Source organism: Hippopotamus amphibius, chromosome 9, assembly GCF_030028045.1.
Source record: "Hippopotamus amphibius kiboko isolate mHipAmp2 chromosome 9, mHipAmp2.hap2, whole genome shotgun sequence".
NCBI lineage: Eukaryota > Metazoa > Chordata > Mammalia > Artiodactyla > Hippopotamidae > Hippopotamus > Hippopotamus amphibius.
The window spans coordinates 111599237-111624352 of NC_080194.1; the positions used below are offsets into that span (position 1 = coordinate 111599237).

Genomic DNA, 25116 nt, shown 5'->3' on the forward strand with positions numbered 1-25116 from the left:
AATGCTATCAAGCAACCTGAACTAACTGATATTTATAGAACACTCCATCCAACACAGAACACATTCAATCTGACAAACTAACTGTGGTAACAGTTCACATATAGCAAACGTTTATTATGTGTTAAGTACTCTTACCATGCTTTGTTGTATAATCCTCACAACTCTGTAAGCTAAGGCTTGAGGACATTAAGTAACTTCCATGATTCTGCAGCTATTTAAGTGGCAGAAGCTGGAATTTGAACCCAGTACTCTGTGCCTTAACTCCACAGCCTGAGCTCTTTACTATGCAGTATCTGTCTCAGCATGTCAGAGAGGACTGAGAACTCTTTTGAAGCAACACCAAGCCCTGAGATTTTGCAGATCTGTAAGCCAGTCAAGGGTAAAGCAACTCTAATCATCTCCTTTATTGCTTTACTTGTGCACACTCTCTACCTTCAACAAATACTTTTCTCCAAAGACAGATGATTTTAATTTTTAAAAAATCCTCTTTCAACCTGCAAATGAAAATAAAAGTGATGATACTCTCCATGATACTATAACAGTAGCTACATGTCATTATCCATTTTTTCAAATCCACCAAATGCACAATGCCAAGAATGAACTCTAATGGAAACTACAGACTTTTGATAATCATGTGTCAAGACAGGTTCATCACATGTAACACAAAATGTACCACTCTGGTGGGGGATGTTGATAATGGGGGAGACTGTGCATGTGTGGAAGCACAGCTTACAAGGGAAATCTCTGTACCTTTCTCTCAAGCTCACTGTGAACCTAAAACTGCTTTAAAAAAAAAAATCTTTAAAAAAAAAAGTAAAGCGAGATGAACTCCATTCACTAGTACAAATTACTAAATTAGTACAAATTACTAAAATCAACACTTGGTTGTTTCTCTCTGACCTTCCTAAAAATCAACCCCTAATAAAAGAACATAATTTTGGATTAGAGAATGGAAAGCAAGAGAGACACAGTTCAGGTGTCAGGTACATGGAAGAAAGTAGGGTCATTTTGAACACCCAATGGGTATTCAGAAGGGAAGATGGAAAAGAACAACTTCACCTACATTACATTTCGGCTAGAACCCAAACGGCAACTACTTGCTCTTCAACAAAAAAATCCCGTGTTTTTAATATAGAAGCAAAGCTTGTATTTCAAGTATAGCCAGTCTGCTATGATTATCAAGCTTTCCATTTCCCAATCTAAACACTCAGTTTTAAAAAGTTTTGCCAGTTTTTTAAGGAACCTCCAAATTGTTTTCCATAGTGGCTGTACCAACTTACAGTCCCACCAACAGTGCAGGAGAGTTCCTACAAATAGAACTACCATATGATCCAGTAATCCCACTCCTGGGCATATACCCAAAGAAAACCATAATCCCAAAAGAAACTTGTACCATAATGTTTATTGCAGCACTCTTTACAATAGCCAGGACATGGAAGCAACCTAAATGCCCATCAACAAATGAATGGATACAGAAGATGTGGCATATATATACAATGGAATATTACTCAGCTATAAAAAGGGATGAGATGGAGCTATATGTAATGAGGTGGATAGAACTACAATCTGTCATACATAGTGAAGTAAGTCAGAATGAGAAGGACAAATATTGTATGCTAACTCACATATACGGAATCTAAAAATGGTACTGATGAACTCAGTGACAAGAACAAGGACGCAGATACAGAGAATGGACTGGAGAACTCGAGGTATGGGGGGGGCGGGGGTTGAAGGGGAAACTGAGAAGAAGCGAGAGAGTAGCACAGACATATATATACTACCAACTGTAAAATAGTCAGTGGGAAGTTGTTGTATAACAAAGGGAGTCCAACTCAAGGATGGAAGATGCCTTAGAGGACTGGGGCAGGGAGGGTGGGGGGGAACTCGAGGGGGGGGCATCAAGGAAGGGAGGGAATATGGGGATATGTGTATAAAAACAGTTGATTGAACCTGGTGTACCCCCAAAAAATAAAAAAAAATAAAAAAAAATAAAAAAAAATAAAAAGTTTTGCCAGGGCTTCCTAGGTGGCACAGTAGTTAAGAATCCGCCTGCCAATGCAGGGGGACACGGGTTCAATCCCTGCTCCAGGAAGATCCCACATGCTGCAGAGCAACTAAGCCCGTGCGCCACAACTATTGAGCCTGTGCTTTAGAGTCCGTGAGCCACAGCTATTGAGCCTGTGTGCTGCAACTACAGAAGCCCGTGCACCTAGAGCCCGTGCTCCGCAACAAGAGAAGCCACGGCAATGAGGAGCCCGCGCACCACAACGAAGAGTAGCCCCCACTTACCGCAACTAAAGAAAGCCTGCGCACAGCAAAAAAGACCCAACACAGCCAATAAAATGAATTAAATAATTAAAAAAAAGTTTTGCCAGCAGAACAAAAGATGCACTTGAATTATAATGATAATGTCTAAGCTATCACTCAATGACAATTTTCTACATGGCAGACACCGTGCTTTACTCCACATTCCCACTAACTCTTAAAAATTTTGTTAGATGCCTGAAACCCTATGAAATAAAAAATGTTCACAGCAATAAAAATTTTTTGTTAGGTAGATGGAATTATCATTTTACACATGAATAAAATGAGGTTAGAGGTTAAGTCACTTATGTGAGACACATTACACAGGAGGTTAAGAAGAAAAGCTGGGATTTGTATCCAGGTCTGTCTGATTCCCAAGCCCAAGTTCTTCACAGTCGCACCATAATTCCCTATTATTACAGCATATTTATTCCTGTTTAAATTAATCAATGAGTATCCACTGAGCACCTATTTTGTAAGGCTGTCTGCAACTCAGACTACATATTAAATTGAATTAAATCTTCAAAAAAGTAAACCTATAAAAGCAAAATCGTCAACAAAAAGTCTATCTGAAGGACAGCTGTGAAAGAGTAAAGACAACCTGAAATGTCAATATCAAAATAGAACAAGATCATGTAGTAAAGATGATTAACACCATTTTAGTACAAAAAACACATTTTGTATCTCAATGTTAAAAAAATTTACTGAAAATCCCACGTTTCTCAGATTACCCAAATAGAATAAGGACAGCTCAGTAGAATATTATAGTTCTTTTGACTTTTTCAGCTGTTTTGACTATAGTTACATAATATAGACTAAAAGGCGGATTCTGTAGTATAGTTATATATATATATATATATATGTATATATTCGGGTTTTGCCGCAGGGATGGATATTTTTGATCACAAATGGCCAATGATTTAATCAGCCATGACTACAAAATGAAACCTCCATAAAAACCCTTATATGACGAGGTTTGGGGAGCTTCCACATTGAGGAACACATTGAGGGGCTGGGAGCAAACACCCAGAGGGCATGGAAGCTTGGTGCCCCCTACCCCTACCTTGCCCTATGCATCTCTCTTCCATTTGGCTCTTCCTGAGTTGCATTCTTTACTAAATCCATAAGCATAAATAAACTGCTTTCCTGAGTTCTGTGAGTCATTCTAACAAATTATCAAACCTGGGGGAGAAGGTTGTGGGGACCCCCAATTTATAGCTGGTTGGTCAGAAGTATGGGTGTCCCCATTCCTGGGGATTACAACTGGTACCTGAAGTGGGGGCAGTCTTGTGGGGTCGAGCCCTTAACCCTTGGAGTCTGTGCTGACTCTGGGTAGTTCGTGTCAGAATAGGACTGACTTGCTGTATATCTAGTTGGTACTGGAAAATAAAAGAAACCACATATTTGGTTTGGGGAAAACATTTTCTCATTGCCCTTATCAATGAAAGTCAGAAATTGATCATGTTCCAAATATATTCAAAACATTATAAAAGATGATTTTACAAGATAAAAAATTTTTGAAGTAAACAAGAAAAGGCAACCAAGCAGAGTGTACCTGAGAAATGACTGTAAAAACAGGCACGATTATAAAACCAGTTTCAAATTCAACCTGGGGAATCGTTACTGCAGTTCATTTAAGTGCCAAAGAGGCCCACATGATTAAAGCAGCAATTCCTTAGTGTTCCTTAAATGGTTCTTCAAATGACTAGTGATCCTTCACTATGCTTCTACTTAGTTAACATCTGAAATTCAGGTCTCGGATAGCATTGAATGCAAGAGGATTATAGTTTTGTTTTTTAAATCTTATTTTGAAATAACTTCAAATTTACAGAAAAGCTGCAAGATTGTTACAAAGAATTCTTTTATACCCTTTATCCAGATTTACAAAATTTTAACATTTTGTTCCGTGCCTGTATGTATTTTTTCTAAATTTCTTCAGAGTAGATTTATGAGTATTTCTTAGCAACAAGGACATTCTGTTGCTAACTATAGTTATTGAAAAAAAAGTATTCGTTTGTTTTTCACACAGGATTGAACTGAGGGTCACATAGTCATTTAGTGCTCATGTATACTTAGTCACCTCTAACCTGGAAATGTTCCCCAGACTTTCTGTTTTTTATGACACTGACAATTTTGAAGAATACAGCCCACTTATTTTATTGAATGCACCTCAATTTGGGTTTCTCTACTGCTTCCTTATGACTGGATTTCAGGTTATAAATTTTCAGCTTCTTAATATCACACAATTCACGCGTGTTCTTCTCAAAGTATCATATCTAGAGGCACAGAATGTCCATTTTCCTCCACTGATACATATCTATCATTGCTCTATTTGCAATTAATAAATAAGTTGTGGGAGTTAATTTGAGATTATGTTCATAACTTGTTACTCAGGAAACTCCTTCCTCTCACCCTAGATTTAGCATCCACTGATGAAACTAGTCTGAATCAATTCTTACTAGGATGACTACAAAATGGTGATTTTCTATCTCCAACACCCCTACATTTATATGTAACATTCTAGGGTAAGGAAGAGTTTTCTCCTTTATTTAATTATTTATCTATTTTATTAGTTGGATGGACTAATGGATTACTGTTTTATTCATTTACACTCCATTTATTGTCTTTATTTAATACCCAAATTTGGCCAGTGAGAACCTGTTCAAGCTGACTTCTGGGCCTTGGACATGCCCCCAACATTTCTGAGGGGCCCTTCTTTCCCAGTTCCAGTTCCAGTATCAGTCATTTCTCCAAGGAACCCTAATTCACTTCAGTGAAGAATAGTATTTAGAATCTAAGGTCTGAGTAGAAAGATTGGCATTTAAATTCACAAAAAAGAAAAGGTATTCCTCCTTAGAGCATTGTTTTTAGATTAGTTTGTAAAAGATGTACACAAGGTTCTACTCAGGGTGACAACATCTATTTGAGCTCTAAAAGAAAAGGGCATTTTGGAATATATGAGCAAGTATTTTGACTTGGCTGACCCCCTATGATTTAGTCTCAGCTACCTTAGATTAAAAAACTAAAAGTAAATTCTCTGACTCTTTACAGTCAAGCTGTTTCATTTATCTTCTCTGAAGGGACAGCCAACTCTAACAGGAAGTTAAAATATTTTTCAAACCCCTTAGAAGGGGGCTTCCCTGGTGATGCAGTGGTTAAGAATCCACCTGCCAATGCAGGGGACATGGGTTTGATCCCTGGTCCAGGAAGATCCCACATGCTGTGGAGCAACTAAGCCTGCGAGCCACAACTACCGAGCCTACAAGCTGCAACTACTGAAGCCCACGCACCTAGAGCCCGTACTCCACAACAAGAGAAGCTACCGCAACAAGAAGCCTGTGCACTGCAATGAAAAGTAGCCCCGCTCTGCACAACTAGAGAAAGCCTGAGCGCAGCAACAAAGACCCAATACAGCCAATAAATAAATAAAATTTTTTTAAAAAATCCCTTAGAAGGTTATTTGTCTTCTATGTACTACCAACTTGCCCTGGCTTAAGAGCTTTCTTTCATGCTACTGATGGAAGCAAGTAAAATATTAAGAGCAAGGACATCTTGCATTAACAAAGTAAAAGAAAGAATACAGAACACAAAAGTTCTACTGTAGTCTAGACTCAATAAATTAAAATTGCATTTAGTACAGGCTAACTTTATCCACTTGCAAAGGCCAAACAAATAATCAGCCTGAAATGCAAAGTTCACCTGGCAGAGTTACATAAGCAGCTTATGAGACAAAGATCCAATAGCATCTTTTTTTCTAATACACACACACATTAACTTTTTTCCCAACACTTTGAGGTCTCTCCTGCCATGTGCTTTCTATAGACAAAAAACAGCTAAAGATCAAAAAATATAAATTAAAAAACTATCATTTTAAAGAAAAGAAAAAAGGTAAGAACTATTCTACATAAAAGTTTTTAAGATAAAAATCACTTGAAATTTTTCTTTTAAAGTACAAATCTTCTGGGCTTCCCTGGTGGCGCAATGGTTAAGAATCTGCCAGCCAATGCAAGGGACAAAGGTTCGAGCCCTGGTCCGGGAAGATCCCACGTGCCTTGGAGCAACTAAGCCCGTGCGCCACAACTACTGAGCCTGCGCTCTGGAGTCCGCGAGCCACAGCTGTTGAGATTGGGCATGCTGCAACTACTGGAGCCTGCTCGCCTAAGGCCCATGCTCCACAACAAATGAAGCCACCGCAACAAGAAGCCCATGCACTGCAGTGAAGGGTAGCCCCTGCTCTCCTCAATGACAGAAAGCCTGCGCACAGCAACAAAGACCCAATGCAGCCAATAAATAAAAAAATAAATAAATTTAAAATACAATCTTCTTTCCATAATATAATGCATACTGTACAGAAGCTCTTTGGACACGATTTTTTTAAATTGCCAAGTATGGTCAATGAATGTATGTGACTATTAGGCACTTACTTCAGTAACAGAAACTTCATTATCTATCTATTTAGATACAGACACAGATATGGTTATAAATAAACACACATATTTTGAGGTCAAAGGATATAATGGAAAAAGGTTTAACCAGGAGTTAGGAGACCCGAGGTATAATACATCAACTCATTATATGACCTTGGGTAAATTAGTTAACCTTTATGGGCTTTCATAAATTCATAAGGTTAATGAGACTTTCCTAAAGCAGGAAACAGAATTTAAGCTAAATAGGAATGAATGATTTTGATCAATACCTTTGAGCTCCTTACTAGCAGAGATTATTTTGTCAGAAAAACAACATGCATTTGAAAATAGCTAACGCTTAGTGGAGACTTACTATGTGTGTCAGGTATGGCACTGAATGCTACACACATCAGCTCATTCAATCCTCAAGACATGCCTATGACAGGTATTACCGTCCCTCAGAATAGACAGGGCTTAAAGAGATTAGCTTGCTTAAGGTCACACAGCTAGTAAATTGCAAAGCTGAGACTGAAACCAGGGTGACTCCAAAGCTTACACTTTTAATCACCCTACTACACTATCTCCTAATAAATAAATCATGAGCCAAATACACTCTTATCAAACACATTTAACCTCTAGCAGGTACTGATTATTCTCCTTCTTACTGCTGTAGAGAAAACTGCTGAGTGACAGCCGGCCAAGAACAACTCCAAATTAATCATGTGAACAAAAAGACTGTTTAAATGCTTGCCTTTATTAAAGAGAAGTGCTGTGTTTTGGGATAAGCAATTGTTCCTTTGAATAAAATAAAAACCAACAGTCATTAAATCTGAAAGACCAGCAAAGATCCTAAGGTATGATATTATTATTCCCCTTCCTTTAAGCAGACCAGAAATCTCAAGACAATTACCCCAGGTTGGGGGGCAGGGGGTGGGGGGATGTAAGGGAGTGTCTACGAGAACAGCTCTTTTTTTTTTTTTTTCCTTTCTAGAACAGCTCTTTTGAAGACATTGCTTGGTTCCCAGTATCCCTCACCATTTCAAATTTACTGCATAGCTCTGATTACCAATATAAAGGTTCAGAGACTAAGTCCTAGTGACAGACAATTCTTTCTTGTTTCCTGCTAGGCCACTTCAACTAGCTTATCTGCTCACTAGTGAGAATCTTTTTGCTGGTTATAATATGGAATTTTAAGAAGCGGGAATAATAAGGTCAAGTACATACAAAAGTGAGCCTTTTCCTACATGTTTTCTATATAGCATTTCCTCAAGACACAAGCTGTCTCTCAAGCTCTCAGAAAACTTTTTTAGACAATTTTAAGCCTAGAAATAATCATTTCTGATAAGGTATGAACAGTGAGGATATTAAACAAAGGAGAATAAACCAATATCCAAAAATTAAAGGCACAAAAAATAAAACACCCAAACAGATGGGATGGGAATGAATTTTATAAACAAAATTACATAATTTAATTATTTTTATTCCTCCTATACAGTAAATAAGTTCTCTAAAACACTGTCCTCCAACCACAGAGATTTCATACATCACCTGCACCTCAAACCCAACACCTGAAGTGTGCACTGATATTCTCTGAATGCTTTCAGAAACTAAAAAGCTGAGCCCACATACACTGTGGATCTACTCTGTATCTCACTGGTCACAAGAGAAAAAAGAGAATCAAAAACTTACCCTTCTTTGATCCAACCCTGGATGAAGCACTGAAGAATTTCTTCACTGTGGTAACCTTGCGGGTCTTCTCATTGGTTTTCTTTTCTTCAAACTTGGAAAATGTGAGGGACTGGGCCCCTTGGCTGCTCTGACTGCTGGCAAAGGCCTCTTCTTCCTCCCGCTGTAGTCTGTAATTCAAGAAGAGACTGAGAATAACCCTGATATTCTCCAAGTTTTCCTTGTATCTAAAGGTAATAACTCAATGAATTGCGGATCTAAAATTTTTAGAACTAGAGGCTAAATACACCAAATAGGTCTGAGGTCTCTGATAGGAAACTCTCCTATGTGCTACTATAAACTTCAAAGGGGACCTTGAAAAGGTCCCTTCGAAAGGGATCATGTTCATTCAGCAATTGTACTAGGGTTACGTAAAAGAAATAAAGTCTAGTCCTTTTCCCTGACAACCTCAAGGTTGGAAGAGAGAAAGAGATAACTAAATAATTACCACATAATGTGACAGTGCCTACAGCAGAGAGCAAAACCCAAGTGCTATAAGAACACAGGAAAAAAAAACTAAATCTGCTAGAGGAGTCCAAGAAGGTTTTATACTGATGACACTTAGGCCAGTCTTAGAAGGGTCAAGAGGATCTGCCATGTGAAAGCACATGCCAGGAAGAAGGCACTACAAATGTGAAGGATGTGGCTTTTGTTGTGGACCACGTTCATTCACCGTAGTCTGATCACTGACGGTGTGATGTACTATGATGCTGGAAGTACAGGTAGGCACCTGGTGGTAAGAAACCTTGACTGCCAAGCCTGCCATAACCCTGGATTTCATCATGTGGTGGGAACCAAGAAAGACTATAATCTAATAATTTACCATTATCTGATCTGTGCTTTAAAGGTAACACAGGTAGCTATGTGACAACTTCAGGGACAGAGAGACTAGGGACAGAGGTAACAGTTAAGAATATATTAATAACAGGAATATATTACAAAGTTTTAAGTGAGAGAAATAACCTAGAAAATAGGAGAGGATGAAATTCAAAAGACTTCTCTGCGCTGGAATAAGCAGAACTTGCTCAATTAGTTGAAAACAATGTAGGAGGTGAAGGAGAAATTAAGAATGACTAATATTTCTTAGCCAACTGAATAAATAGTGATGTCATTAACTGATACAGGAGGAGGGTTAGGAGGAACTGCTGGGAGTGGGAATTAGAGTAAATAAAAGCAAGAACTCTGGCCTTGGACCAGCTGAATCTGAGGTATTTATAATGAATCTCAAAGCCTAGCTACAGAACTATGGTTCTCAAAGTGTGATTCCCCAGACAGCAGCAGCAGCATCACCTGGCAACCTGTTAACAACGCAAATTCTCAGGCCTCACTCCCAAACTACTAAAGTCAGAGGCTTTGAGGGTGAGGGTCAGTGACTATCATTTTTACAAGCTTTCCAGGCGACTCTCATGCCTGTTCAAATATGAGAAATAGTACTGTAGGAAATCTCAAGCGAGGTCGCAGTTGGAAGCAGTAAGAAAGAGCAACAAAATCACAGGCAGAGGTGTTGGTGTGAGAATGGAATAGAGGCACATCTTTTTCTGAGATAACACAGAAGTTAATATAAAGACACTAGTACATTTTGATGTGAACAGTGGAGAAAGCTAAGGAAATTCACGTCTAGTGGCCTCTACTTTCTTTCTGAAATAAGACCAGCTACTGAGAATATCAGAAGTGCAATGAGAAACCCGAGGAAACAGTTAATGTTCTACGTACTCTCTCTCTTTGATTGACTATAGAGACACTGAAAGCAGTGAGTGTACTTTATAAACTGAGTTCATCACAGATGGTAGCAAAGCAATCACTCAACAAATATACCTGATTAGATATAAAAAAAACAACTAGCAAAAGCTGTCAGAGACCAGTCTGACTTTCTTTTACTGAGAAGTTTCAGTTTCTAAGATGCTCTGGTAAAGGATTAACATTATTCATGGTATTTTATTAGTTCCCATGCTCACTAGACTTCTATGTTTTAATTTTTATCATAATCATATTTCTGGATAATACTAACAAATGCCATTTTTTAAGGAAAAGTTAAATTGCCATAACGTAAGGACTATGTATACAAATCAGCAGATTCCTACTATTATGTGCTTATCACTGTGCCAGATGCCATGCTGGATATATTAAAAGAACGAGGAAAATGATGCTTGACGAACGTCATGTGCAAAGCCCTGAGCTAGGTATGTCATATCTATACCCTCATTTAATCTTCACCATGAAATATGTTTATCTCCAATCTTCTACTCCAAGGAGCTTACTGTCTTTATTAGAGAACTAAGACAAACACATCCGAAACACAAAACAATTAAAAGTTAGGACAAAGACAAAATGAAGAAATCACTGAAAGCTATTCATTAAATGTTGAATGAAGGGAAAAATTTCATTTCTCTTAAATTAAGCTGACGTGATGATAGATCAAAACAGAAGAAAAAAATCTATTCTGATAATGACAGAGCGATGTATCCAGTTACATCACTGTCAAACCACCCCTAGTTAAGTTCTTTTACCGCTCTGCCAGTTCCCAGTCCTCCTGAATCTGCTTCTGCCTGGCTTTGTGGTACTCCTCCCTCCAGCACTTGGAGCAAAAACCCTGCCAAGCAGGGTTGCCGTAGTAACCACATCCTTTCTTGCACAGAAGCTCTGATTGATCCACATGAATTCCTCGGCGTTCAGACTTAAGGCTCATCTTCTTCCTGCTAATCAAAGAGCAAACAAGACAGTTTCATTGAAAATGGACTATCATTCTACTCACAGCAAAGTAATTAAGAAAAGAAAATGAATGACTCTATCATCTTCAAGCTATAAGGGAAGGAGGGAGAGAGGGAGGAAAGAAGGGAGGGACGGAAGAAGAAAGTTTAAATATAGCAAATTCCTATCATACTAAAGAACAAACTTCTTATTCCTGCCCAATAATATAAAGAACACTTTAAGAAAGGACTAATAATGGATTAAAGACCTAAGCAGAAGACATGAAACTATAAAACGCCTAGAAGAAAACATAGGGAAAAGAATTCACAACATTGGATTTAGCGACAACTTCTTGGATATGACACCAAAAGCACAAGCAACAAGAGCAAAAATAGACAAAAGGGACTACATCAAACTTAAAAACTTTTGCACACGGAAGAAATCAATAGAGTGAAAAGACAACCTATGGAATGGGATAAAATATTTGCAAACCATCTCTGATAAAGGTTAATATTCAGAATATGTAAAGAACTCCTAAAACTCAACAACAAAAATCCAATTAAAAATTAGCAACGGCCATCAACAGACACTTCTCCAAAGAAGATATACAAACAGCCAACTAACATGTGAAAAGATGCTCAATGTCACTAATCACCAGGTAAATGCAAATCAAAACCACGAGATACCATCACACACCTGTCAGAATGGCTATCATCAAAAAGACCACAAATAATAAGTGTTGGCAAGGATGTAAAGAAACTGGAACCCTTGTGTACAGTTGGTGGGAATGTAAAATGGCACTGCCACTGGGGAAAACGGTATGGAGTTTCCTCAAAAAGTGAGAAATAGAATTATCAATGATGATAGGATCACTGCCACCACTCACTACATGCCAATATTTTGACAGGTACTCCATATAATTATTTCTCACAAAAACTAAGGTAGATATTACCTCCATTTTATTAGATGTGAAAACTCATAAACAAAAACACAGGCAGCAGGAACAATGCAGAAAAAGAGAAAAGTGCTATGAAACTGGGGGGTGAGGGGAAGAGATGGTGAGGTAATCCTGACTTAGGGAGTGTGGAGAGACCACCTGGGCCAGGGAGTAAAGGGTGGGGGAGGTAGACATTCGAGAGTCTTGAGTTCAGGCTTAGAGGGTCTTGGAGTGATGACACAAAAGAGGGAAGACATTCCAGATAGGAAGAACATCTTTCACAAAAAGCTCACAGATAGGACAGCAAATGCAGAACATGAATGATGTGGTATAGGTAGAAGGTAAACAGAAGTTGCTAGGTGTGAAGTTCAGTTATGATGGCTTTTTAAAATTCCGAGCAAGGGTCTGGGTTACAGCATCATTGTTTCAAAGAGAAGGGAAGGGCTTCCTAGGTGGTGCAGTGGTTAAGAATCCGCCTGCCAATGCAGGGGACACGGGTTCGATCCCTGCTCCAGGAAGATCCCACATGCCGCAGAGCAGCTAAGCCCGTGGCGCCACAACTATTGAGCCTGCGCTTTAGGGCCTGTGAGCCACAATTATGGAGCCCACGTGCTGCAACTACTGAAGCCCACGTGCCTACAGCCTCTGCTCCACAACAAGAGAAGCCACAGCAATGAGAAGCCCACGCACCATAACAAAGAGCAGCCCCCACTCACCGCAACTAAAAGAAAGCCCACGCACAGCAACAAAGATCCAACACAGCCAATAAAATAAATAAATTTATTAAAAAAAGAAGAGACGGGAAAATCATGATAGGTGTCTATTTTAAGACATAAAACTTGAGAGGTGGAGTTCTGTCTTCCAGGATGATGAAGTCAGGAAATCAACAATAAAGAGAGACAAAACTTCCTCTCTGCTGATGGATCAAAGTGTGAGCCAAGGAATGCATTTAAACTTCAAGCCACCAGCTCTCTCACGTCTCCTGTGTATATGCACACGCTCTGTTGGCCAGACACTGGAAGCCTTACCGGCTAGAGATGTTTGTGCACAAATTCAGTCTTTGTCTGAACAAACAACAATCTTTGGCTGAACATTAAGGTATGCAGGCAGAGGGGTGACTCCAGCTATAAAACCTAGATGGCATGCGCTAAGCACGATTTCTGAGGATTCTCAACGGCAAAAGGGAGGAGAATTAAGGAAGAAGACCAGGACTTCCCTGGTGGCCCAGTGGTTAAGAATCTGCCTGCCAATGCAGGGGACACGGGTTTGATCCCTGGTCCGGGAAGATCCCACATGCCACAGAGTAACTAAGCCGGTGCACCACAACTACTGAACCTGCGCTCTAGAGCCCATGAGCCACAACCACTGAAGCCCTCACACCTAGAGCCCGTGCTCCACAACAAGAGAAGCCGCCACAATGAGAAGCCCATGCACCGCAATAAAGAGTAGCCCCCATTCACTGCAACCAGAGAAAGCCCGCATACAACAACGAAAACCCAACACAGCCAATAAATAAATAAAGACATTTTTTTTTAAAGGAAGAAGACCAGAATTCAATGTATCATTGAACCCTTGGTGAGTTTACCCTTTTTTCTCCTCCAGTATCACCATGCCAACCCAGATATGGACACCAGGGCACAGAGAGAGCTCCTCTAGTTCTGGTTCAAAGAATGAGAAAGGGAACTCCTACCACTGAGGAAATATGAAAATCTCTCCATTTCCTCATCTTTTCCCCCTTCTCTTGAGCCACAGGCAATCACATGGTGTCCAAGTGGCTGGAATGAGAGACAGCAGGAGCTAAACTCTGAGGAAGGGAAACTATTTTCCCCACTCTCTAGTCTCCCTGACAGTGATGGGAGTACAAGACAGAATGGGGTAACTAATTCCACAGCTTTCCACCCAGAGGAGAGAAGATGAGCCCCGAAGGAACTTAAAAAATATGGGAGGAATCATGGAGGAAAACGCAGGAAAGCAAACTGAAAATGCTGTCTGTGAGCTTCTGGACTCCGCCCGAGGCCATGCCTGCATAGGTCTGATGCTATTCAGGCAAATTCACACAAATAGAGACCACTGCACTGGTTTCAGACTGGCACACGCAGGAAACAGATTGAAACAGCACTGTGAAGCCTCTGAAATATGAACTGACATGGGACCACAGCTCACAGAAGTAGAGTTGGAACCTGTAGCCCGAACTTGGCAGCGAAACTACAAACTTTTGCTCCGTGAATGACACTGCGAGGAAAATGAAAAGGCAAACTACAGACTGGGAGAAAATACCTGTAAATCATATATCTGACAAAGGACTTACATCGAGAATATATAAAAAATTCTCAAAACTCAATAGAAAGAAAAGCCACCCAATTTAAAAAATGGGCAAAAGACTTGAACAGACTTATCCAAAGAAGATATACACATTGAGAGACAATTCTCCACGGTGTCTCACATTTTTGTACAAGAGGCCTTTGTAACAGACTATCTCTTCAAGGATGTTTGCCTATCTAACATTCTCAGAAGGAACAGATCACTGTCTCCCTCCAGAGAAGAGGGCAAGTTTGTTCACCGTCAAGTAAAACAGATATAATATGTCCCTCTGGGTCAAAAGTCAGGTGCAATTTTTTGCTGCCCATTATAAAGGATTTGGATTCCTAAAACTTAGGTTCCCCAGCTGTGACACCAGCCCCATGGAACTTGGGGGCAAGGGTAGCCCACGTGAGATGAAGCTTGTTTTCCTTTTACATGTCCCGTGAAAAACCCATGTCAGTCACAGTTCTTGACAATATGGCAAATAAGCACATGAAAAGTTGTTCAACATCATTATCCATTAGAGAAATGCAAATTAAAACCACCAGGAGATATCACTACACACCTATTAGAATGGCTAAAATTAAGAACAATACAAGTGGTAGCAAGAAAGCAGAGCAACTAGGACCCTCCTAGTGGGAGCAAATAGTACAACTACTATGGAAAACAATTTGGTAGTTTCATAAAAATAAATGCACTTGGACTTCCTAGGTGGCCCACTGGTTAAGAATCCACTTGCCAAGCCTGCCAGTGCTGGGGATGTGGGGTTGATCCCCGCTCCAGGAAGATCCTACATGCTGTGGAGCAACTAAGCCCATGTGCCACAACTATTGAGCCTGCGCTCTAGAGCCCATAAGCCACAACTATTGAGCCTGTGTGCCACAACTACTGAAGCCCACGCACCTAGAGCCCATGCTCCACAAGAGAAGCCACCACAATGAGAAGCCCGCACACCACAATGAAAAGTAGCCCCCCTCGCTGCAACTAGAGAAAGCCTGTGTGCAGCAACGAAGACCCAGTGCAGCCAATAAATAAATTTATAAAAATAAATAAAACATCTACTAAATAAATAAATAAATAAATGTGCTTACCATACAACCCAGCATTCCTATTCCTGGTTATTCCCTCCAGAGAAATAAAACTGATGTTCACTCAAAAATCTATTTAAAAATGTTTCTAGTAACATTATTTATGATCATTACAAAATGGAAACAAAAAGAATCTAAAAAAAAAGAGTGGATATATGTATATGTATAACTGATTCACTTTGCTGTGCACCTGAAACTAACACAACATTGTAAATCAACTATACGCCAATAAAATATTTTTTAAAAATGGAAACAACCAAAATATTCTTCAACAGATGAAGGAATAAACAAACTATGTGGTACACTCATGCAATGGAATGCTACTCAGCAAAAAGAAAAAAAAAAAAGTGCTGATATACCCAACAACTTGCATGAATTCTCAAAGGCTTTATGCTGAGTGAGTGAAGCCAGTTTTAAAAGTTTACATACTGCATAATCAGTGTTTGTTAGGAATCAGGGCTGAAGGGAGGGTGTCTATAAAGGAATAGTGCAAGAAACTTTTTTAGAGGTGATAGAACTGTTCTGTATTCTGATTATGGGGGTGTTTACAGAAATCTATACGTTTCTAAATTGATAGAACTGTGTACTTCCCCCTTCAAATGGGTGAATTCTATGGTATGTGAATTATATCTCGATAAAATTGTTTTTAAAATATAAAGCAAAAGAGGAGGGTAGAATGTGTAGTCAGAGAGATTCAAAGAACCATTGTTGGTTTTGAAGGTGGAGAAAGAAATGTGGGTGGCTCCTGGAAGCTGAAAATGACCCCTGGCTGACAGCCAGCAAAGAAATGAAGACCTCAGTCATCTAACTTCATTAAACTCAATTCCACCAATATTTGAGTATGTCTGGAAGCAGATTCTCCCCACAACCTCCAGATAAGAGCCCAGATAGATAACATCTTAATTTTGACCTCTTGAGAGCCTTAACCAACCAAGTACCCAGCTGAGCTGGCCAGGAGATCTGATTTACAATACTTTGGGTGTTGTCGTTGGGGTTTTTTTTTTTAAATAAATTTATTTATTTATTTTTTATTTATTGGATGCATTGGGTCTTCGTTGCTGCGCATGGGCTCTCTGTAATTGTTGCGAGTGGGGACTACTCTTCATTGCACTGTGCGGGCTTCTTATTACCGTGGCTTCTCTTGTTGAGGAGCATGGGCTCTATGTGCACGGGCTTCAGTAGTTGCGGTGCGTGGGATCAGTAGTTGTGGCTCTCGGGCTCTAGAGTGCAGGCTCAGTAGTTGTGGCACACGGGCTCAGTTGCTCTGCGGCATGTGGGATCCTCCCAGACCAAGGCTTGAACTCACGTCACCTGCACTGGCAGGCAGATTCTTAACCACTGCATCAGGAGGGAAGCCCTGGGTGTGGTTTTAAGCTGCTAAGTTTGTGGTAACTTACTATGGCAACAGCAGAAAACTAATAATAGGCCTCCTTTCAATTTCTCTCTTTTGGGGGCCTCTGCACACGTGTTCTAATGCCTAAATGCCGTGACCCTTGCTGTTGGTATGCCGATTTCCCTCTCATCATTTAGGTCTCAGCTTTCAAGAGATACGTTCAGAAAGGCCTTCCCTGGCCACTTTACCTAAAGCAGTACCTACCCCAACCTACCCAACCCCCACCTCCACCCGGGGCCCAGAATTGTTTCTCCATATCCTATCTATTTCTAACAAGGGAGGGCACGGAAAGGTATGCAGGAAGAAGTAACCAAGCAGCCCTGAGTTGCTCAAATCATGTACGTTCTCATTTTCAGAAGGGCCTGCTTCTGTGGCTGACTCTTGGCCAGATCCTGGGAACTGAGGTCTTAAGAGTGTCTTTATGCACTAACTAATAAGGGTGTTTTGTATGCTTGGAGTCTTAATCCACACTGTACCAACTTGTCTAGACAGTTTGTGCAGACTGTGTGATATATAGTGAATACTGCTTTCCTTCTGGGGGTCAGTCATGAAGGTGCTTCTGTCTCTGTGACCAGCCACCAATAAAAACCCTGAAATCTTAGGCTTAAGTGAACTTGCCCAACAGAAAACACTTCACTAGAGTTTGTTGCTGAAGGATTAAATGTGCCCTCTCAACTCCACTGGGAGAAGACTCCTGGAAGCTCGTGCCTGGTATCCTCCAAATTCCGCTCAATGCACTGTTTTCCTTCATTGATCCTGTTCAGGATCCTTTCGCTGTAATACAACACAGCTAGTAGTAAATGAGTTCTGTGAGTCCTTCTAGTGAATTAGCAGACCTGGGGGCAGCCCTGGAGTCTACGATACAGGATGTGATTATAAAGGGGTGGCATGAGGGAGATCTTAAGAGTTCTGTATCTTGACTATGTTGGTGGTTACAGGAATCTACATATGTGATAAAATGGCATAGAACTATAATACACATTGTAGAGGTGTCAACTTATTGGTTTTGACATTGTACTACAGTTACATAAGACATAACCACTGGGGCAAACTAGGTGAAGAGTATACAGGACCTCTCTGTATTATCTTTGCAGCTTCCTGTTAATCTGAAACTTCAAATTAAAAGCTATTTTAAAAAATTCCACTTAAAATGTACTAAATAAAAACACCTATGATCTAACGTGTATCAGACAGCTGTACATACCACTCAGATCATTTCTGTTCCTAAGTATGGAAAACAAGGTGAGCCACTAAAAAAAGAGTACATGCCCTGATTTGAAAGGCTATGCAGTGGTGATGAAGTTGTTTTGGTGGAGCAAAGCAGGTACAGTCAGCACATCCAGATTAGACATCAGAGGTATATAGAAACCATATCTTCTTCAGTTAGGGAGAAACATGCGGAATCAATTCTGAGACTCAATTCTGCTTTTCCGGGCAGAAAGACCTATCCCTAGCCACAATCCAGAGGCAAGCTACTATCACTACTGCACCCAGGAGGGAGGCCCGAGGGGCCACACCCAGCTCCTGTTTGAGCTTTGCACTCCACTAAGTAGGCTTCTACTGAGCAACCTGGGCACAAAGATTGCATAATTCAATTGGCCCACTCACATTTGGGAGGACAGAGTAAAAATGATCTCTACTGCTGAGACAGCTGAGATCCCTGTGAATTCTGACTCAGGGCTAGGTACCCTGAAAAGGGCCAGAGGAGTACAAAGCCCACAGAATTGTGTATGCTTTTCCTTAAGGCTCTGTACGCAAACCAGGTTCATTTCATAAAACAAAAAACAAAAAATACTTTGTAGATTTGAGTAGCTTCCCACTATCTTCCTTGTAAGAGTCCTGCTTCCTATCCTTAGGCTCGATCTCATATCCTCATAGATCATTCCTCTGGGCAACTCATCTGGGACTTATAGAAAACATCTAATCAGCTATACTAAAATGATAAACTACCCTTGAACCTCAGTTAAGAAATAGAATTTAAAGTTAAGCTTTTTCCCTTAAATTTGCTTTTTTTCAGTTATATAAGTAAAAGATGGTTACTCTAAAAAACCTGATACATACACAAAGTAGAAAGTAGACATCACCCAGAGACAGTCACTATATTTTTATAGTGCTTTCTCTACTTATCATGATCTCATTCATTTAGTCAAGCAATATTTATACAGTGATTTACACTATACGACAGGCACTTAGGATATAAAGTAAAAATAAAGTTCCAGTCCTCACAGCGCTTACTGCCTAGTATGGAAGACGTGACTATACATCTAGAAGGCCTGGAAGAAGAAATTAAAGCACTATGAACACTGAGGAATTAATTTTAAAATTACTAAATTTCATAGAAGAATTTGTGTTTATATGAAACATGCTAAATATGTGTACATGAAACCTATGAAACTCTTACAATAGCCTAAAAATAAGAAGTTAGGAAATATAAAAAGAGATCTCATTCCCAACAGTATCAAAATATAAAAAAACTCTAGGTACTATTTTAATAAGGAAATTATGTCATCTACATAAAAATACTGAGATATAAAGAAGGCTTAAACAGTTGGCAAGGCATACCAGGACACAGTCTGAGAAAATTAAATATTTTATAAATGGCAAATGTTTCCAAATTTTTAAGTTTACTATAAATGACAAAAAATTTTCAAAAGACTTTTTTGAACTTGACAAAATTATTCTATATTTTATCAACAACAATAAATGGGCAGGAACTTTTAAAAACATTCTAAATTAATTTACTGAACTTTAATTTTCTGCAAACTAGTTAAAATACTGTGAACTTAGCAACAGAACTGGCAAATCACTTCAGAATGGATTAACCCCAAAATGAATTGCTAATACATAAAATACTTTATTATTAGAGGAAGGAGGAGAAAGGAAGATTTTCAATAAACAATGTTAGAATAACTGGTCAGCAATCTGCCCCCCCCCCCCCAAATTAATACAGGTATCTTAAAGAGTTAAAGTTTTTTAAAGACAAACGAAAAAAACAGAACTAAAACTAAGTATTTAGGAAACTTCTAAAGAGGTGAGGGCTATTCAAGCTTACAAGCTGCAGAAGAAATCGGAAAGGAAACAGATTTGAATAAGTAAATTGAAACTTCTACCTAGTTTTTAAAAGGTCCCACTTCGAACCAAAATAGAAAGGCAAATAAGAGATTAGGAAGAATATTTTAAGTAAATAGGACAAGAGAGTATTTTATCACATTTAGAAATTATACTAATAGGATTTGTAAATCTTTGATACGCAGGATAAGGATATGAGCAAATGATTCGCAAAATGGAAACAGCCTCCTAGGAACACACACAGAAAGTCAAAGGGTCTGTGCCTTGTCAACTCTGATTTATATCATCAAATTGGCCTCACAAAAAGGTTATACCTATTTACATTCCCACCTACAGTGGTCTTCTTTCCCACAAACTCATAAAAACTGCATTATTAGTCTTTAATTCTTGCCAATCTGAAAGGCAAAAAAGGAAGCAATTCTTGTTTTAATACATGTCCTTAAATTAACCATCTTTATATTTATTGGCCATTAGCATATTTTTCTTTGCTCATTTTTCTATGACATCTTTTTTCTTTTCATAGGTGCTCTTTTTTACGTTATCTTTTAGCCCTTGACTTTATATGTTATGAAGATACTATAGTTTTTTTTTTTTAAGATTTATTATTTATTTTTCATTTTTTTGGCTGTGTTGGGTCTTTGCTGCTGTGTGTGGGCTTTCTCTAGTTGCAGCGAGTGGGGGCTACTCTTTGTTGTGCTGCGTGGGCTTCTCAGTGCAGTGGCTTCTCTTATTGCAGAGCACAGGCTCTAGGAGCGTAGGCTTCAGTAGCTGTGGCTCGTGGGCTCTAGAGCACAGGCTCAGTAGTTGTGGCACACAGGCTTAGTTGCTCTGCGGCATGTGGGATCTTCCTGGACCAGGGATTGAACCCGTGTCCCCTGCATTGGCAGGCAGATTCTTAACCACTGTGCCACCAGGGAAAGCCCAATGCTATAGGTTTAATCAAAGACTGTATCCAGGTTTCACAGACTTTCATAGCATTAAATACACTGCCTCCAAAACGAATGTGAATGACACACAGAGAATCAGTGGCAGAGTTCCAATGTTAAATATAACAATACAAAGTATCCAAACACTAGCCTGCCCAAATAATTCCAAATGATAATCAAGCCCATGGAATATAATGTAGAGTTTATGCTGCTGGAATGAGCAGAGCCAGCAGAGCAGCATTCTTAAGGAATGAATTCTAGACTACAATCTTCGGTTGTATTATGTCACACCCTCTTCAGCCAAGTGAAATTATGACTCCAATCTGGGCACGCCATTCCCCAGGCGAATAAATCAAAATTACATGTAAAATAACCTGGCTGCTTGAGTCTACTTCTACTATGCTCTACCCTCTCTCTTCCATAGAAGCAGTCAATTCCTCAATTGGTCAATTTACTCAATAAGTAACTGACCAAAAATTATGTCTCTTGACTTAAAGTAACAGGAAACTGCAATATACTAGGTGATTTCAATGATCAAAGGTTTTTGGTCTTGTTTTTGCAAACTTATATCTTAGTTTTAGCTTTACTGCAGCCATTTCAACCTTAGCCAGTTACTGTGGCTGGGCTAGACATACATAAATCTACGAGATAAGAGAAATACAAAAAGCCATTACCTGGATAGAAATGTATTTATTCAGACTTCTTAGAGGGCTCAATCAAATAAATATTTGTATTATAGTCTAAGCTTTTGAGAAGTGCCTTGCATATAACAAAGAAGTAATCCAATTAAATTGCAGAAACTTTCAAAAGCTGCTAAAACCATCCCATCTGTTGTGGATTGAATTATGCCCCCCCAAAAGAGAGGCTGGACCCCAATATTGTGAATGTGACCTGATTTGGAAATAAGGTCTTTGCAGATGTAATTAGTTAAAATGAAGTCATACTGGATTAGGACGGGCCCTACATCCAATGACTGTTGTCCTTATAACACCGAGAGACACAGAGACACAATAGGGGCCATGTGGCCACAGAAGCAGACACTGGAAGGACGAAGCTACAGGCCAAGGAACTCCAAGGACTGCCAGAAATCATCTTCCCTGCAGCCTTCAGACAGCATGGCCCTGCTGACACCTTGATTTCATACTTCTAGACTCCAGAACTCTGAAAAAATTAATTTCTTTATTGCAATATAATTGCTTTACACTCTTGTACCAGCTTATGAGGTACACCAAAGTCAATCAGCCGTACTTATACACATATCCCTATATCCCCTCCCTCCCACAACTTTCCCCCATCCTCCCCGACCTGGCCCTCTAAGGCATCACCCATCATCGAGTTGATCTCCCTTTGTTACACAGCAACTTCCCACTGGCTACCTATTTTACAGTTGGTAGTATATATATGCCTATGCTACTTTCTCACTTCTTCCCAGCTTCCCCTTCGTCCCCCGCCCCCCCAACCTGGTGTCCTCCAGTCCATTCTCTGCATCTGCATCCTTATTCTTGTCCTGTCACTGGGTTCATCTGTACCATTTTTTTTTTTTTAAGATTCCTAATTTCTGTTGTTTCACGCACCTGGTTTGTGGTAATTTGTTACAGCAGCCCTAGAAAACTAATAAACCATCCAATAAGAAGTGCTGTTAAATTCTAGAAATAACTGAAAGAAATGAATTTTCCACCAGTTGACACAGAACCGTGGATTCACAGCATCACTTGCTCTTTACAAATGGGGTGATCATACATCCCAGTTAATGAGAACAGTCCTGGCTTATGCCTGTTGTCCTGGTATAAAAGCATCCCTTGATTCTCAAAAGTTACCGGTTTTTGATAATAAATTACATGGTCATCTTATTTATGAATAAGCTTAGGATACCCTTCAGTTTGTCTGCCTTCAAATCCCACCCTATTCAAATAATTTCTGACTTCCCTTTTGCCACTGACAAAATAATTCCATCTCTCTGGTTTCTACAGCATTTTATAAATACAGCTGTTATATACTCATGTTTTACTACAATCACTTGCTTACTCGTCCGCTCCATGTCTGAACACAACACAGTGTCAGGAACAGAATGAGTGCTCAGTAGGTATCTTCTAAATTTATTAAATGATTTATTCAGAAGACTGACAAAATACCTGCATAGACAGTTTTCTTTCACTTTTGTCCCTTGTGCAAATTAAAAAAAGAAAATCTCAACTAGAATTGGTGCTGGGAAAGCCTGTAAAGGTAGCTCTCATGCCCTACCACCACACTCGTGGTCCTCATTATCAGTCACTCCAAACAGGAAGACGTCAGTCACCCTGACAGAAAGACGTCAGTTACTGACTCCAACAGGAAGAGATGCACCTTGCACTCCCAAACAGGAAGTACACTACTTCACTACGTCAGCAAGAGAAAGACTTCCTTCTCTCCCAGCAACCAGCCTAGCCAACAGAACATGCCACAGCTCAGCCAATGAGAAGCTGCTGGCACCTGAACTTTTACTTCCCTCCAATGAACTTTCATCTTTTCCTTGCTGATGACTTCCTTTCCTGTCTCCCCTCCTCACTATGAAAGCCTTCCATGTTGTGTAACCCCTCAGAGTATCTCTGTTTGCCAGATGAGATGCTGCCTGATTCATGAATCATTTGATAAAGCCAATTAGATTTTCAAATTCACTCAGCTACATTTTGGTTTTAACACCCTTATACACCCTCTAGGGCCCAATTGTAGGAGGCAGGAGGAGAAACTTAACAAAATGACTAACTTACAAAGCAGTGGTTTTCAAATTTTATCATGCATAAGTATCACCCGGAAGACTTGTTAAAACACATAGTACTGGGCCCCAACCCAGAGTTTCTAATTCAGGAGGTCTTGGGGGGGGGGGGCGGCGGCGGAGGTGGGGCCTGAGAATTTGCATTTCTAACAAGTTTCCAGGTGATGCACCTAGGAGCTACTCTCTGAGAACCACTGCTAAAAAGTAAGCACCACAAGTATTAAAAGATTAATTTCTCCTTCTAATTTCATTCCTCATGGGAAATCCTTTTCTGAATATGACAGAGTAGCTGTGACAGATCAACATTCCTGCTGAGAACTGGAAAGCCAGATACATTTTAAAAGCCAATGTTTAAAGGCATCAAGAAACAGCTGAAGCAACCAAGACTAGGAGGGTCTACATTCTAGAAAAACAGAGGAACTGTAGAGAAACAAAAGGACATTCTGCAGCCACTTTCCCCCCAAGTGCATTAGCTGATTCTAGGGCAAAAAGCTGAGAATCCAGACTTTCCTTCAGCAGAGGAACCATGACAGCTTTTGGAAGAGGTGAAAAGCAAGACTCAAGGAGTCAAGATCCCAGTGAAAGAAGAAAGTCAAAGAACTAGGCCTAACAAAAGGCTGGCTTTCCCCTGAAGACATTTACCAAATTCTGCAGTTGTACAAAGAGGGCTTCAAAACAAAACTAAAAGCCTCTGAAAATCAAGAGTAGAATTTTCAACAATCTCACTGTTCTCAGGAGACAAAGATTACAGTACAGAAGATACCAGGAGGACGGACCCCTGTGAACTCATGAGACTATCAGTTGGAAGCCCTGGATGGATGGCTACTTGCTAGCATTAAAGGCAAACTGGAGGGAAGCGCTGCCTTACCAAACAGGCAACACCACCTCAACTATCAACTCAGTCCCTAACAGGCTTAGGTGGGAGGGGGGATTTCCTCCCTGAAAAAGAACAGCATCATCTGGAGCTTCATTTCATTCATAACGCTCAGCATTCATACAACTGAAAACCGAAAGGAAAAAATGGACAGAAACAGATGCTCAGATAATCCAGACACTGAAGTTAACAAAGACTTTTAAATAATGATGGCTATTTAAATTTCCTATTTTAAAAAACAGGGGAAGAAAGAGGAAAGAACATATAAAAAGAATAAGAATTTCAACCGAGAATTGGAATCAGTAAGAATCAAACTGAAATTCTAGATCTGACAAGTATATTAACTAAAAGAATTCAAAGGGTAGATAGAAGAGCAGGTCAGACACAGAAGAAGAGAGAATTAGTAACTAGAACTCAAGTCAATAGAATATATCCATATTTAAGCAGAGATAAAAACTAATAGAAAATACAAGGGCAGGTGGGAACGTAAAAGGGAAAGAGGAACACTGTGAAAAAGTCTACCAGGCGTGTAACTAGAGTCCCAAAAGGAGAGGACAGAGTAAATAGGTCAGAAGCAACATTAAGAGGAAAGAATGAAATTTTCCAAATTGATGAAAAGACAACCCACAAATTTAAGAAACTGTGAACCCCAA

At 39.7% G+C, this 25116-nt stretch overlaps 1 protein-coding gene across 3 annotated transcripts in view; it reads right to left on the reverse strand.

Moving 5' to 3' along the window:
- Positions 1-25116, reverse strand: part of RABGEF1 (RAB guanine nucleotide exchange factor 1) — a 60261-nt gene that overhangs the window by 26600 nt on the left and 8545 nt on the right. For 2 of the 3 annotated variants that reach the window (XM_057747772.1, XM_057747770.1), the window contains exons 2-3: positions 10943-11131; positions 8400-8566 (exon numbers count right to left, since the gene is read on the reverse strand). In XM_057747772.1, coding sequence (XP_057603755.1) covers positions 8400-8566; positions 10943-11121 — 346 coding nt within the window. In that variant the 5' untranslated portion in view covers positions 11122-11131. The remainder of the gene's footprint in view (positions 1-8399; positions 8567-10942; positions 11132-25116) is intronic. The other variant, XM_057747771.1, reaches the window with a different exon arrangement.